The sequence below is a fragment of the Macaca thibetana genome, chromosome 7 (assembly GCF_024542745.1).
Source record: "Macaca thibetana thibetana isolate TM-01 chromosome 7, ASM2454274v1, whole genome shotgun sequence".
Lineage (NCBI taxonomy): Eukaryota > Metazoa > Chordata > Mammalia > Primates > Cercopithecidae > Macaca > Macaca thibetana.
The window spans coordinates 133,704,599-133,721,565 of record NC_065584.1 but is presented as its reverse complement, the minus strand read 5'-3'; the positions used below and the strand labels follow the sequence as shown (position 1 = coordinate 133,721,565).

The following is a 16,967-nucleotide window of genomic DNA, read 5'->3' as shown; positions in this document are numbered from 1 at the left end:
AAGAATCCAACTTACAAGGGATGTGAAGGACCTCTTCAAGGAGAACTACAAACCACTGCTCAGTGAAATAAAAGATGACACAAACAAATGGAAAAACTTTCCATGCTTATGGATAGGAAGAATCAATATCATGAAAATGTCCATACTGCCCAAAGTAATTTATAGATTCAGTGCTATCCCCATCAAGCTACCATTTACTTTCTTCACATAATTGGAATAAAATGACTTTAAATTTCACATGGAACCTAAAAAGAGCCCACATAGCCAAGACAATTCTAAGCAAAAAGAACAAATCTGGAGGCATCACACTACCTGACTTCAAACTATACTACAAGGCTACAGTAACCAAAACAGCATGGCACTGGTACCAAAACAGATACATAGACCAACGGAACAGAACAGAGGCCTAAGAAATAATGCCACGCATCTACAACCATCTGATCTTTGACAAATCTGATAAAACAAGCAATGGGGAAAGAAGTCCCTATTTAATAAATGGTGTTGGGAAAACTGGCTAGCTATATGCAGAAAGCTGAAACTGGATCCCTTCCTTACACCTTATATAAAAATTAACTCAAGATGGATTAAAGACTTAAACGTAAGACCTAAAACCATAGGCAATATCATTCAGGACATAGGCATGGAAGACTTCATGACTAAAACACCAAAAGCAATGGCAACGAAAGCCAAAATTGATAAATGGGATCTGATTAAAGAGCTTTTGCACAGCAAAAGAAACTGTCAGCAGAGTGAACAGGCAACCTACAGAATGGGAGATTTTTGCAATCTATCCGTCTGACAAAGGGCTAATATCCAGAATCCATAAGGAACTTAAACAAATTTACAAGAAGAAAACAGCCCCATGAAAAAGTGGGCAAAAGATAAGAACAGACACTTCTCCAAAGAAGACATTTATGCAGCCAACAAACATATGAAAAAAAGCTCATCAACACTGGTCATTAGAGAAATGCAAATCAAAACTACAATGAGATACCATCTCACACCAGTTAGAATAGTGATCATCAAAAAGTCAGGAAACAACAGATGCTGGAGAGGATGTGGAGAAATAGGAACACTTTTACACTGTTGTTGGGAGTGTAAATTAGTTCGACCATTATGGAAGACAATGTGGCAATTCCTCAAGGATCTAGAACTAGAAATGCCATTTGACCCAGCAATCCCATTACTGGGTCTATACCCAAAGGATTCTAAATCATTCTACTATAAAGACACATGCATACGTATGTTTATTGCAGCACTGTTCACAATAGCAAAGACTTGGAACCAACTCAAATGCCCATCAATGATTGACTGGATAAAGAAAATGTGGCACATATATGCCATGGAATACTATGCAGCCATAAAAAAGATGAGTTCATGTTCTTTGCAGGGACATGGATGAAGCTGGAAACCATCATTCTCAGCAAACTAACACAAGAACAGAAAAACCAAACACCACATATTCTCACTCATAAGTGGGAAGTGAACAATGAGAACACATGGACACAGGGAGGGGAACATCACACACCAGGGCCTGTCAGGGGAGTGGGGCTATGGGAGACATAGCATTAGGAGAAATACCTAATGTAGATGATGGGTTGATGGGTGCAGCAAACTACCATGACATGTGTATACCTATGTAGCAAACCTACATGTTCTGCACATGTATCCCAGAACTTAAAGTATAATACTAAAAAAAAAAAAAGAAAAGTGGGCAAATGATATGAACAGGCACTTTTCAAACAAAGATATGCAAGTGTCCGACAAACATATGCAAAAATGCTTAGCATCACTCATTGCCAGAGAAATGCAAATGAAAACTACAATGAGATATCATCTTACTCCAGTCAGGATGACTATTATTAAAAAGTCAAAAAACAACAGATGCTGATGGGCTGCAGAGAAAAGGAATGCTTATACATTGTTGGTGGGAACGTAAATTAGTTCAGGCACTGTCAAAAGTAGTTGGAGATTTCTCAAAGAACTTAAAACAGAACTACCATTCAACCCAGCAGTCCCATTATACTCAAAAGAAAAATAAATTATTCTACCAAAAAGACACATGTACTCATATATTCACTGCAGCACTATTCACAATAGCAAAGACATGGAATCAACGTAGATCCCCACCAACAGCTGACTGGATAAAGAAAATGTCATACATATACACCGTGGAATTCTACATGTTCATAAATAAAGGACGAACTCATTTCCTTTGCAGCAACATGAATGCAGATGGAGGCCATTATCCTAAGTAAATAATACAGGAGCAGAAAACCAAATACCACATGTTCTCACTATAAGTGGGAGCTAAATATTGGGTACTCATGGACATAAAGGTGTCAACAGTAGACACTGCATACTATAAGAGAAGGGAAGGGAGGGGAGCAAGTGTTGAAAAACTATCGTGTTCTATGCGCACTACCTGGGTGACAGGATCATTTGTACCCCAAACCTCAACATCATGAAATATACCCATGCACCAAACCTGCACATGTACCTCCTGAATCTAAAATAAAAGTTGAAACTATTTTTTAAAAAGTACGTACCAAGTGAGAAATAAATTATTCAAATAAATGAATAAAATACTTAGTGAAAAATAAATAAAGGCAACAGCCTTGAAACAGAAAATAAAGTTTTTTTAAAAATGGGCAAACTACATTCAGAGAAAGAGGTAATACTGAAGTTTCACAATGGGAGCGGGGCTGTAAGAGGACAGTTCATCCCCTATATCTTAGTGATGGCAGAGGTTTAAGAGCTTCTAGTGTTAACAGCGAGACTAAGGTCTTCATTTAACACAAGCGGAGGAGCTTGTCTCCTTGCTAATATTGGCCAATACTGGTCAATTGCCACTTCAAAAGGGAAGTGGCTGCTTTGCCAGATCAGGCATGGGTTAAGGCCAAGGTTAGGACATATCCACAGGCTGTACCAGAAACAGACAGGACAGAGGAACCCAGCTTCTTTAGCAGCATACTTGGACATTCTGATTACCACCTTTCTTCTGGGCAGAGAGCGGAAACCAGGCTAAGGCAGCCACACATGCTGCCAGTTACCCCCAAAGCCTCTTAGAAATAAAGAGTCTTTAAGGTTCTCAGTATATGTGAAAATGAAAGCTGGGTGTTGTGGCTCATGCCTGTAATCCCAATACTTTGGGAGGCCAAGGCAGGAAGATTGCTTGAGCCCAGGAGTTTGAAGTTCAAGACCAGTCTGGGCAAGAGAGCAGATCCCGTCTACAAGTACTTAGGAAGCTGAGGCAGGAGGATTCCTTTGAGCCCAGGAGTTTGAGGCCACAGTGAACTATGATCATGCTACCACACTCCAGCCTGGGTGACAAAGCAAGACCTGTCTCAGAAATAAATAAGAAAAAAACGAATTTTGGTACATTTTTAATATTTTGGTAATTTTTAGTATTTACATTTAACAAGTTGCTGCTTTTAAAACAAAGACACACAAAAGGTAAGGTAATTACAGGATTTATGAAACTATTAAATCATAGTGCCCTGTGGTTGCTATGGTTGAGATAATGGGACAAGTTTAAAGTGGTGTTGCCTTCTTTCAGTCCTCTGGGTGTAACTCCGGACATAATATTCATGTTTATACTTGAGACTCTTCATTACTGAAAAGTGAAGTCACATAGTCCCCTTGGTCCCTCTGTGAAGGGTAGTATTTACTTCCCAAATGTTCCTAATTAAAATCATTCCTTAATAATAAGCCTAGCACACTACCTGCTCCAACATACCGTGATGTTATAAAGGAGGCAAAAAGACAATTTGCAAGGAACCAAAAGGATTTTAGGATGTAAGTTGATGCTATACTATTGTTAAATATAATACTTTTTTAGAGCTGGAAACAGAGAAATCATCTAAACTAAGTTCCTTATGTTAATCATGAGAGTCATGTCTGAGCATCTTACAGACTCAGAGATTCTTTTCAGGTAAGTGTCAAGGGTGCATGTTGTAACCATGGAACCATGGCAAGTGAGAGGGACAGAAGAAAGGAAGGAAGCTTTGCTTGGTGTGACTGGAGGGGTGCACCTCAACAGGAAGAGGCAAGAGCTCCAGGGAATGGAGATTGGAGTATCGTCCATTTACAAAGATAAGCCCTGGAAGACCAGCAGAAAGGTTCCCTGCAGTAGAAGGAATTCCCTGGAGCTGGGGTGGCAGCTGGGCTGGTGTCAAGCAAGGAAATCAAGAGAGCAAAGTCCTTCCTGAAATGTTTTCTTGGGGGAACATTTTCAGTTATTTGTACTTAATTTAAATAATTGCTTGTGGTCAGTCATGGTAATCTTATGTGCTAGGAAGCTAGGAATGGGTTAATGAGAGAATATCCATCAATTTTTACAAGAACAAATTGGCAGGGTCCACTTCTTCTGTCCATGCTATCAAAGTTACTGCCTTGAGATGTCATTGCCTTTAGGGGGAGAAAAGATGATCCTCCCTTTTGGGGGCCTCCTGCTGTCCAAGGAGCACCTCCAAGAGAGGTAAATGGAGGACCACCAGTTATGTCCTATCCAGTGGGCAGATCTAAAAGCCTGCACCCCCGTTTTCCAAGGGTCCCCATTCCCCTCCCGCCCACCCACCCACAGATGCATGTGTACGTCCACACACACATACCCCTTAGACTTCCTGCACTTAGTGGGAAAAACAGGGATGGACACCTTTCCAGAGGGCCCCCATGGTAGCAGAAGGTGGAGTCCAGCTGTCGTCAGGCATGGTAGGTGATACCGTCGGCACATGTTTGTAACAGGGAATGTGCTGAGGGATTCTTTACACTAAATAGTGCATAGGGAGGGAATGAATTGGTTTGTCGAGGGCTTTTATTAACACATGTATTATCAGTAAATTGCTGATTTATTCTTTTCCAATTAGTAATGCCTGCATTATTTTAAAATTTAACTTCAAATTTTGACTTTATAGGGAAAAGCTCAGAATTAATGAAGAACTAAAACTTCTAAAATGGCGGCAGGAAAGAATTGACAAGGAGCTTGATAGGTTTGTCTCTTATTCAATTGGTAGTGCTTAAGATCATCTTTAATTGAAGAGATGTTACATAAAACCACAAAACTGCAAAAAAAGTTTTCTAGTTAACAGTTAATCTGGAGTAACATTTTAACTTTCTTTAATCACAAAATAATCTACTCTGATCATTTAATTAATCGCTAAACATTATCATCATCTACTTTTTCCTCTCCAGCCACAGGACTTAAGCTCAAGTCCTTTTCAAAATAAACCGATAAGCGTGCCCCATCCTATGAAAGTTGTAAACTAGAAAAACAACCGATTTAGCTGGTCTCTCTTGGGCTAGTTTTTTATTTCTCTTCTTCCCCTATGCATATAAACATTTTTCCTCAATGAAGGGACTCATTTGTTTATTTTATAAATTAAACCATAAGAAGAAAAACTATAAAGTATTGAGATTAACCTACTTCTTACAACACACCGGCAAGCACGTGCAGAATAAGAAGTATTAGACAAGTCCAGCCCTTCAAACAAGCCCCCTAGGGAGACGGTAACTTTGTGCCAGTCACACTTCATACTTCTAAATACGATTTTAGAACTTACAAAGCTAGTTTTCCAGTCACATGAGAAAATTAAACCCACTACTTTAGGATCTTATCTCACTTTTCACCAAAAACTTTATCACCTAGCTTTCTGCTTCACAACACCTGTTATAAGGTTCCATTCCGGGTGACTCTTACAAGTTTCCAAAGATCAAATCCACACAGGACAAGAGTTTTCACCACTGAGAATATGCAGAGGAATGTAGGACAATTTTCAGAGTAACTCACAAGAAGTATTCAAATATGTTTAATGCAATGGCACATTGTTGAAGAATATGCATTCGGATATATAAATCCCATGTGCTTGTTAAAGTTATAGGCACAGTGTATGAGCTTCCATTTGTAATCTTGAAAAGACATATTCATGAGAGGAAAGGCAATCAGAAAGAGGGAGGATTAGTAATGTTATAAAACTTCATGAATATACTAAAACCACTGAACTGTACACTTTAATGGTTCAATTTTATGGTATGTAACATATATCTGAATAAAACTGTTATTTTTTTTAAGAGGGGAGATTGTAAACTAGAAGAGTGACTTGGAAGAGGGAGTGATTTTAACTTAGTGAGATGAGACAGATTCTAAGGATACTGTGCAGTTCAAGGAGATTCTAAGAAGGTGTTACTGAGAATCGACACCGTAAGAGCCAGATTTGAGACAAGCATGGAAGGAAAAATGTGAGGCCTAAAGAGCAATCAGTGAGGAGGAAACCCAGCTTGAGAAGACAAAACAAGCAGAGAGAGAATGAGTGAGGGGGCATGTGCCAGTCACAGAGCACGAATGCAAGAGAACCTCCGACTAAGTAATCCCACTCTGCCTTCGGGGTGCGCTGGTCTAAATGCTGAAGACACCTCGGATAGGCCTGGCAAGGGGTTAAATAGCTCATCTAAACTGGCTGCTTCAGCAACGTGTATTTGGGATTTGCAGAAAATTTTACTTCCTGCCAATTTTATGGAAAAATAGTTTTTAAGTATGTCACTTGAAAATTGCCAGTGAAATTAATAGTCTTATACATCCTTTATTCCGTTTCTCTTTCCCTCATCTGTGTTACTTTTACTAATGTTTCTCCTTGTCTCAAGTTTCTATCCTTCCTTGCCTAGCTACCATTGCTTCTCCCCTCATTCTTAGATCTCTGGAAAAGTTCCTGCTGCTTCCTGAATTCAACCATTCAAGTCCTTCATAAATATTTCTTGAATGAATACTTGGTGATAGATACGATGAGATTCCTGGATCCCTGCTCACAATGAGCTTACAGTCTAGTAAGCACTCTTACCCACTGGCCTTTTCCATCTCCCTCTCTTTCTTCCCTGTATCTCTCCCTCGCCAGTCGCTTTTACTCTTCTCTCCCCACTGTCACTCCTTAAAGTCTGGGCTAGAGCCTCATGAGTGGAATCAGTTAAAGCAATACTCTGTGAACCATCTGACTGAAGAGGATGTGCCACTGCTGGGATGAGAACCACACAGTGGGTGGAATTGAAGGCCTGAGTCATAATGCTTGGGTTCAGACTGTCTCCTTGCTAGATGTATGACTGCTGTGTGTGTGTGTGTGTGCATGCACGCACATGCAGCGGGGGTGGGTGTCCGAACCTATCTAAGCCTGTTTCCTCATTTATAAAATAGGATAATAGTAGTGCCTACTTCAGAAGTTTTAAGGGTAATTGAATTAATATATGTAAAGTGCTGGGCAAATGCCCAGTATATTAAATTCTTAATAAATGTTGCTTATTAGATGGTGTCAGTATAAGGACAATTAGTTTGGTTACTGATTTTCTTCATTCCATTATTAGACTCCAAGCAAAAGCTACCAAGAAACCTCACGAAGTGAAACAGGACTTTGAGAAGTTTCTACATGAACTGGTATGTTTTCTTTCTGAAAATAATTGAGAATTCTCTCTCTAGCTTCTTTTATATAGACTGGACAATATTTCATAAGAATGTATGGTGGCACATCCAAATTACAGTGGCAGAAGAGGATACATTCTTGTCATTTAATCATCCACATGCACATGTAAGAAAATCTCTGTTTTACATATTGAGTGACAACTCACGTTCACGTTCCCCATTTCCAGCTTCTGACCAGGAACGGTTTATGTAACTGAAAAGCTCCAAATGCAGTTAGAATTACAAACTAATAATCACTGATGTTTGAAGCTGTATTTTGTTTTTCATTAATAATTCAACAAAATCATATTGGGTACCAACAGCTGTGTTAGATGGATGGACCCTGCCCTCAATTAATGGAAACACAAGGCAGAATATCATAAGGTTCTAAATAGGACTCAAGTATGAGAAAGGAAGGAAAGAAAGGAGCCTGTTCCATCTTTCTGATTTTCCTTGTCATCTTCTCTTTCGCTTCTCTTTACCTATGGGCAGTCTTGTTAAGTCTGAAGGGCCTCCTCCCTCCCAACAGACAAGAACATATAGAGACTAGTGTACAATATGTCTGAAGGTTGGACAACTGGAGGTCAGGAATAGAGGAGAGCCTTTTATTTTCAGCATGTCAAGGCTTCCACTCAAAAATCTGGAGCAATCCCATTGGCTGCTAGTATAATGTCAAAAATGGGTCAAATCAAATTCCTACATGGGTCAGAAAAGTGAGAAAGTGGTGAAACACCTGGGTGTTGTATAATATACAAACAGGACAGTATAATAAGCAAACAGGACTATTCTTTTTATTTTTTTTGTTGAAACAGGGTCTCACTCTGTCACCTGTCACCCAGGCTGGAGTGCAGTGCTGCAGCCTTGAGGTCCTCAGCTCAAGTGATCCTCCTGTCTCAGCCTCCCAAGTAGCTGGGACAGCAGGCACATGCCACCGCTCCCAGCTAAAGACTATTTTTTACATCCACACACGAAAATATTCATTTTTCTTTTTTTTTTTTTTGGTCTATCTTCCCTACTATTGATAGAGACATGGGCACAGAGAAATACCTAATTAGAATAGGAAAACAACAGTGCAAGTGTGCTGATAAAGGGCAAGTGACCCCAGCTGGTAAGTGGTAAATGATTTGAGTGTCAGGGAAATTATTATACAAGCAGTTGTGGAAACTGTAGCGCACTGGAAAGCCGTGCCTCATCTAACAAGACAGCTACTATCTCAGCCCTAGTTCATTGATGCCCTGCAGAAATGTAGGACAAGTAGTATCAGATATTCCACCACTCAGTAATCCAGATTCTGAGTAATCCAGAATATGTGATACTGCTTGTACAATCTCCTGATTTGGAGCCCAAGTTTTTAGTCATTCTGTGGGTCAAACTATATACATCTGCAGACCAGATGTGGCCCGTGGGCTGCTGGGCTGTAACCCCTGATCTAAATGCTGCCTGGATTTGACTCTTCAAAAGCTAACTCCAGCCAGCATAGTCAATCTTGTTCCTCACAACATACCAAAGCAAACCCTTCACTCTCACTGAGCCTCCTCCATGCACCATGTCGGCCTGTACCCATAGGCTTTGCTCATCTGCAGTGTGCACTCCACAGCTTTTAAACTCTACTCATCCTTTAGGGCCATGCTCAAAATCCACTTACTGCATGATCTTTCTTCTAATGGCCCCGGCCCTATCCCTTCCAGGTAAGTTCGGCATCTCTCATAATGTCTAGAATACCACACAGTGATGGTAAGACTGAAACATAGTTCTTTTTTTCAAGAGAGAAATCAAAACACATATAGAATAGATCCCTCGCTTAGATGACCATGTGTGTCCCCCAAAGAAGAGTGCACACTGGAAATTTTTACTCACCTTTTGTGAAGAAGAAATCACCTAGTGAAAATTTTAAATGGAACAGCAAAGCAATGACAAGCGCCTTTTTTTTTTGTTACACTGATCCAGGTATCTCTAAAGAATTATATACCAACCACAAATCCTTTGTGGAAAATGGCACAGTATTAAAAAATAAAAGATTATAAATTTAAATAAATACAGGTTTTGGATTTTTGGGTTTATAGAACTCAAAATTCTTTTAACAAATTTGACTCAAGCTTTCTCAAGCATTTACCTTTCTGCTAAGAATGAAAATGCATCAGAAGTTTATTTTAAAATAGAATATCGGCTTTCCTAGTATTCTATGTATGACTGTTATCCTTTAAGAAATAAAACCAGCTTTGCGCAGGCCTCCCTTAAACTGAAATTCTAGAGGGTGATGCCCAATCTGTGAGTTAAACATTAATGAGCTAATGAAATCACAGAATCATAAGTAATTGTGATATTTCTGGATAATTCATGCCATAAAACCACTGCTATCTCAATTACCTGAGTATTTCAGCAAAATACTTTTTGGTCCAAATCATTACGTAATTCAGAAAGTGCTTCCTATAGTCCATCCACGAGAGAAAGCCAGTCATTTGCCATCACTAGCCAAACATTTCTGCCCACTCTTGATGTACATACAGAGGTACCCATCAATACCGTTACAAATCCCAGAATTCATTAAGTCTTTTCATAGTCACTTTCACCCACATACTTGCATACCTGCTTTATACTGGGGTGCATATATACAAACAAGCTTTTCTAGATAAACAAAGAAGGGATATAAGGAATGTGTGGGATTTCTTGGAAGTGGCTCTTGAATTAGAGAGGTATTTGAGAAAAAGTAGTAGAAAAAGAGTGATAAGAAAGTAAGTTCTATGAACAAACTGAATTATCTGAATTATCATCTAGATAATTCTTTATTTCAATGTGAATAGAAGAGACTTAAAGTGTTTTTTATCTAAGTTTTTCTGTTAAGTAATGGAGATAGCTCAGGGCCAAAAGAATTGAAAGTGGTTATTTCAATGATATCACATGGTTTAAAAATATTCAAATGAGTCTGAATTTTCTTCCCATATCCTCCTTTTGTCAGAAAAAAAAAAAAAAATCCTTACTCTCTTGATAATTGGAGAAATCTCACATTCAATTATACAATGTCCAAGAAAATCTGTGAAACTTTAATCATGTATTATTTTCATAGCGTTCTGAAGCTGAAATTGAGAGAGAATGTGTGGCATCACTGTCGTCATCATCATCATCATCAACAGAGAACTACAACTTTGAGGAAGAAGAGTACTAAGAGAAACCGGAAATGAACTCTATTTAAGAATAATGCATACAATTCAATGGTATCAGTTTAATTTTAACAATATATTTAATTCAAGTCCAATTCATGTAATCAGTATTAAGAGTGTGTTTTACCATTCATCTTTAAAATCTTCAAATGAATAATTCTCAGTAAATTATTCTTAAAAGATCTGTCCAAGCATGATCTTGACTCTTAATAGTAAAACCATATTTTAAGATGGAAAAATAATCATTATGAAGCATAGAGAGCTTTCAATCATTTCTTTGAAAATATATCTTGATATAATAGCAACCATTCATCATAATACAAAACAGAAAGAAGATTAATTTACTGTGGCATAGAAAGTCCTGCCAATTCCTAAGTGTCCTAAATAGTTTCTCTGAGATTTTTTACATTTTTTCAGGCCTCAAGGAAAACCAAAGCCCCACCTCCAGGTTTGGTAGCAAACAAACTCTGCTTCTCTGGTGCTAAGCTTCCATCACTCCTCTGGTAATAAGCTTTGTGCACATTGGCTAGGAAGCCGGGCAGCTTGTCCGCAGGTACTATTGATACTGCGCAGCCTCCCCATCCTGCTCCAGTAAGTCGTGACCCTTGAGCCCCCAACTTCCTAAAACAATGAGAAAAAAAAATATTAGAACCTGTAAATGAAAATGCAACTGATTTGCTTGATGTTTGTAGAACACATAGCCTATCTAAGTTCTAAGAAGAAAATACATGAGGGGTTTTTAGGTGTCATCAAACATTTTAGGACATTAAGACATTTATACTGTTTCAGAGAGTGATTTGGAATTTTTTCATTGTATCTAAATCTAGTCCCTGGTTTTGACTCCAAGTAGTAAGTCAACAGTACTCCTCCCATTTCATGACTAGCAATAACCCACTGTAATACTGATTCCATAAAGTAGCCACTTGAAGAGTTGTATAGCAAGCTTACAGGTAAATCAGGATGGAGGTGTTAAAATAAAACAGGCAATGGTAAAAGAAATGTAGGCAACCCTGAATCAGAAGGTCACTCCAAATGAGGGCAAATCAAAATTTAAAATGTACAGTCTTATACAAGGTTTCCCCAGTGGCTATTTCAGCTGCATTCTTAAGTCCGGGCTATTTCACAAAGAAGAATCAGTCCCCTAGAACAGATAGCCTAGTTCACTGAATAAACTTATCAACAAAAAGCTTGTTATTAAACTCCAGGTTGGGTGGGTGATTGGTTGACTCTCTAATGGAAAATTAAGCAAACCTTTCCACAAAGAGGATGGCAGTCCCTAGAGTTCCACACCACCTTCCCTGTGCCTTCTGGAGCTGGTCTGATTACTGGACTCAGAATTTGACATCAGATGAGATGTATCTGATTGGGATGGCAACAACTATATAAAGGACCACACAGTAAGAGTTAATTTTAGTTACTGTAAACCAGGCACAGTTTCAAACCTAAGATTTTAACCAAAGTGAAAGGCCCTATCACAATGTACACAGATCACTTAGCTTTAAAAGATGCAATTTATCCTGACAAGAAAGTTAACATGTACTTATAATTAATTCTTCTTAATAAAATCCACTCCAAATTATTAGTGGATTAAAGGCTCTATGATTAATTTAGTACAATTTTGTCTCTTTTTTTCAATCTAAATGAGATACTTTACTTCCTGGACATATCAATAGAATACTACCTCTACCCTAGAACATCAGAATTACTGCATGTCAGTAATTGATTTTCCCATCAATGATTCTTCTCAGTTGATTTCTTTTTATCACCTGCTTTATTATATATATTAAAATATGCTTTTCAAATGAAAATAGGTATTTAAGAAAGAAAAAAATGCTTACAAACAAATGAACATCACTGATCTTCTCCTATCCCTTAAACATTCAGCTTATGGCCCAGTAGCTGAACTAAGCCTGAAATCCCATCATCCAGGCTAAAAAATTTCTCTGACCTTGGGATCCTTGGATTATTCTAAATTCCTAGGTTGGCAAAGAGCCTGTTTGCAGTTTGTTGGATTTAAAAAAAATGGTTGCCATATGCAGTCACATCAAACTCTTACTGTGGAAAACTAAGGTGTCACTCAAGTGTCTCTGGAAGACGCTAAAATATGGGCATTAAAGCCAGCCATGACATGGTCTACCTTCTTATTTGATTTTCTAAGATCCAAAATATGCCATTTTGCTGCATTCAAGTTATCAAGTCTTTAAGGGTCCTCAGTCCAACTTCTAAAAGGCATATTTTATTATACTTTCTCATTTGAACAGTTTTTGAAAGCTGTGGTTTTTCAAAATTGAACCTAAAGCAAACTGAGAGTATTGTTTTTAATCTGGCTGTAAAACCTATAGGAATTGGGCCCGAGGTCTATTTTCCTGAGACTTTTACCAGTTTCCAGGGAGCAGAAGCTGGAAGTCTTTGTAGGTCAAGATATTCAATACTGAGTCTCCAGAGCTGCTCTGTCACCACCCTGCCTGCTACAGATGAAAATGGACTGAACTGCATCCATCACATGGTTTGAAATAACCAGGGCTCAAATTTCCCAAATCAAGAATGGTAAGTGCTATTATAAATAGCCTTCTGCCCTCGAGTCAGTGGCACATCTGATCACAAGTCAGGGCTGCCCCAGCAGCTGGTCAGCAGCCTGCCAAGCTACATACACTTACAAAGGCAGAAAGGTCTGTCTGCAGTGTTCCCTGCTAGTACTTAATAGGCCCTTTGGCATATGCCATAGAAATTCTGAGAAGACCAAAAGTTAGGAGACCACTATACACTTTAAATAAAGAAAGAAAAGTAAGTGAACCAAGGGTGTTTAGTGAACTTTTCATGTTTGTGCCTTTTTCTGGAAGAACAAGAAAACATTAAAGATTTATCTTCCAAGCTATTGCACATCAGAGAGGCAATACAAGAATTATAGAACCCAAAACCCTAAAATCCCTCAGATCCCACTTTGATAACTGTGATGACTGGATTGGGAATAATGTGGAAGGGTTTGTTAAAGCAACAAAGGCAGCCTCTGCTTTATAAAGCATGATGGCAAAGGCTAGGGCAGATGAGGGATGGAGATGATGAGGAATGTTCTCTTTGATCCTTGTGTATTCACAGAATTAACTGTCCAGGCACCCAATATAGCCAAAGTCAAATTTCCTACTTTTAAGTGAACTAATTCGACCATAAAGCGCGAAGTTGCAAGATACAAAGCAATGGAGAGGGTGGGGAGGAGATCCAGAGAGACCCAACTGCACTACTCACTTGAGAAAGACGGAAGGTAAGAAATTATGCCTTGTATTTAAATTCTGTGTCATTTCTTTCTAAATAAGTAAATATATATTATACAAATGGATATGAAATAAATTATTTCAGGAAATCTTGAATTTAGGAACAGGTCACATCTATCTCTCTGAACCTAGCCCAGCATAATTCTAGGAATTTCATAGGTTCTAATAAATGGCTGCTGGACTACAATATTTCCCTTAAAATATTTTTTAAAATTATATGTAATATAAGCAGTCAGCAGTGTATTTTTTACTTGGGAAGACTTCTAGCTTCTGCTCTCTGGAAATGGCAAGAATCACAGGTAAGGGACCTTCTAGCAGTTTCTATGATTTCTATAGCCAGGTTAGACACTGTACCTTCAAATTGCTTTAGAGTCAAGAAACCACAGCCTTCAGTGTTCAAATGAGAAAGGATAAGAAAATATGCCCGCAAGTCTACTTTAGAAATGTAAGCCACTTACTAATATCCAGAACCTACAAAGAACTCAAACAAATTTACAAGAAAAAAACAAACAACCCCATCAAAAAGTGGGCAAAGGATATGAACAGACATTTCTCAAAAGAAGACATTCATACAGCCAACAGACACATGGAAAAATGCTCATCATCACTGGCCATCAGAGAAATGCAAATCAAAACCACAATGAGATACCATCTCACACCAGTTAGAATGGCGATCATTAAAAAGTCAGGAGACAACAGGTGCTGGAGAGGATGTGGAGAAATAGGAACACTTTTACACTGTTGGTGGGATTGTAAACTAGTTCAACCATTATGGAAAACAGTATGGCGATTCCTCAAGGATCTAGAACTAGATGTACCATATGACCCAGCCATCCCATTACTGGGTATATACCCAAAGGATTATAAATTATGCTGCTATAAAGACACATGCACACGTATGTTTATTGCAGCACTATTCACAATAGCAAAGACTTGGAATCAACCCAAATGTCCATCAGTGACAGATTGGATTAAGAAAATGTGGCACATATACACCATGGAATACTATGCAGCCATCAAAAAGGATGAGTTTGCGTCCTTTGTAGGGACATGGATGCAGCTGGAAACCACCATTCTTAGCAAACTATCACAAGAACAGAAAACCAAACACCGCATGTTCTCACTCATAGGTGGGAACTGAGCAATGAGATCACTTGGACTCAGGAAGGGGAACATCACACACCGGGGCCTATCATGGGGAGGGGGGATAGGGGAGGGATTGCATTGGGAGTTATACCTGATGTAAATGACGAGTTGATGGGTGCAGCACACCAACATGGCACAAGTATACATATGTAACAAACCTGCACGTTATGCACATGTACCCTACAACTTAAAGTATAATAATAATAAATAAATTAAAAAAAAAAAAAAAAAAGAAATGTAAGCCACTTAAAGGCCATTGAAGAGCAGTGGGTTTGGGTCCTGCAAATGGCATATATATTCGTAAGTCAAAGAGGCCCGAAGAGAAGTAAAGCCCTAAGGGGAGCTGAAATGGCTAGTTCCCTCTTTTTTTTTTTTTTTTTTTTTTTTGACAGGGTATGCAGATTAGCACTTAAGGTCATGGAGAAAGAGCATGTAACAATGGATTTGCACTTCATTCTTCCCCACTATGACCTTGTCAAAGAAAGGGTGCGAGAGGCTGAGCAGCCTTACCATGGAATCCATTGCAGAAAGACTTCTGAGGAAGACAAAGTAAATTAACTTTTGTAATCATAGTTAATCCACTAAAATTTGTCATTCATCTCCCTTAATAGCTTGGGCAATAATGCAGCAATTAATCCTCTCTAATTTCAACAAGTGTCAAAATGAAAATAAAAGGCATTAACTATTTTGTCTTAAGTAAAACTAGGGAACCAATAGTGAATGAGCTGTCTCACATATAACTGACTTGGTTTCAAAACTGTTTTGTGTTCTCCAGTAAATTCTACTTAAAATTTAGTCATTTCTTTCTGTTAACATTTTGTTTGGTTACAAAAGATACTTTATAATTCAGCAAACATTATCTTTTTCCTTCATTATTATACTTTGTTTCATATAATTTAAGTTCTAACATTAATTTAATTAAAAAAAAAAGCCCCACTCTTTAAGTATAGTTTCTTTCCTCCTCCCTGCTCCTTTCTTTACATTCTAAACTGATTTTCTCTTGAAGAGCAGGAAAAGGTTCAACCAAAAAAGAGAGCTAGCAATGGTGCTCTTTCCCAAGCCCCCTTCTCCCCACTTGAGTCACAAAGTTGTTCTATACATTGTCCTATATGCTAACTAGGAGATGCCTTTTTAATTCAGTCTAGTTCAGATCACTCTAAGATTTTCTGCTTGTGTATAGCACCTTAGGTATTCTAGGTATTCAAGTCCTTAATCTACTCATTCAATTAGTTGTCTTTTCATACAAATAGTTTCCAAGAAACCCTTCGGAAACACTAAAGGAATTTTGTTTTTTTTTGTTTTTTTTGTTTTTTTAAATTTATTTATTATTATTATACTTTAAGTTGTAGGGTACATGTGCATAACGTGCAGGTTTGTTACATATGTATACTTGTGCCATGTTGGTGTGCTGCACCCATCAACTCGTCATTTACATCAGGTATAACTCCCAATGCAATCCCTCCCCCCTCCCCCCTCCCCATGATAGGCCCCGGTGTGTGATGTTCCCCTTCCTGAGTCCAAGTGATCTCATTGTTCAGTTCCCACCTATGAGTGAGAACATGCGGTGTTTGGTTTTCTGTTCTTGTGATAGTTTGCTAAGAATGATGGTTTCCAGCTGCATCCATGTCCCTACAAAGGACACAAACTCATCCTTTTTGATAGCTGCATAGTATTCCATGGTGTATATGTGCCACATTTTCTTAATCCAATCCAGCATATAAACAGAACCAAAGACAAGAACCACATGATTATCTCAATAGATGCAGAAAAGGCTTTTGACAAAATTCAACAGCCCTTCATGCTAAAAACGCTCAATAAATTCGGTATTGATGGAACGTACCTCAAAATAATAAGAGCTATTTATGACAAACCCACAGCCAATATCATACTGAATGGGCAAAAACTGGAAACATTCCCTTTGAAAACTGGCACAAGACAGGGATGCCCTCTCTC

The 16,967-nt window shown here is 38.4% G+C and overlaps 3 protein-coding genes across 9 annotated transcripts in view; 2 read left to right on the top strand and 1 right to left on the bottom strand.

Moving 5' to 3' along the window:
- Positions 1-10,604, top strand: part of FAM227B (family with sequence similarity 227 member B) — a 283,220-nt gene extending 272,616 nt beyond the window's left edge. The window contains exons 14-17 of the mRNA XM_050797198.1: positions 3,721-3,798; positions 4,917-4,991; positions 7,348-7,417; positions 10,506-10,604. Coding sequence (XP_050653155.1) covers positions 3,721-3,798; positions 4,917-4,991; positions 7,348-7,417; positions 10,506-10,604 — 322 coding nt within the window. The remainder of the gene's footprint in view (positions 1-3,720; positions 3,799-4,916; positions 4,992-7,347; positions 7,418-10,505) is intronic.
- Positions 1-16,967, top strand: part of COPS2 (COP9 signalosome subunit 2) — a 495,307-nt gene that overhangs the window by 280,651 nt on the left and 197,689 nt on the right. The gene's annotated exons all lie outside the window — the stretch shown is intronic.
- Positions 1-16,967, bottom strand: part of GALK2 (galactokinase 2) — a 258,318-nt gene that overhangs the window by 75,255 nt on the left and 166,096 nt on the right. For 6 of the 7 annotated variants that reach the window (XM_050797180.1, XM_050797177.1, XM_050797176.1 and 3 more), the window contains one exon: positions 10,642-11,220. The exons of the other annotated variant lie outside the window; for it this stretch is intronic. In XM_050797180.1, the coding sequence (XP_050653137.1) occupies positions 11,013-11,220 (208 nt within the window). In that variant the 3' untranslated portion in view covers positions 10,642-11,012. Of the gene's footprint in view, positions 1-10,641; positions 11,221-16,967 lie in introns of those variants that run through there. 7 annotated transcript variants of the gene reach the window in all.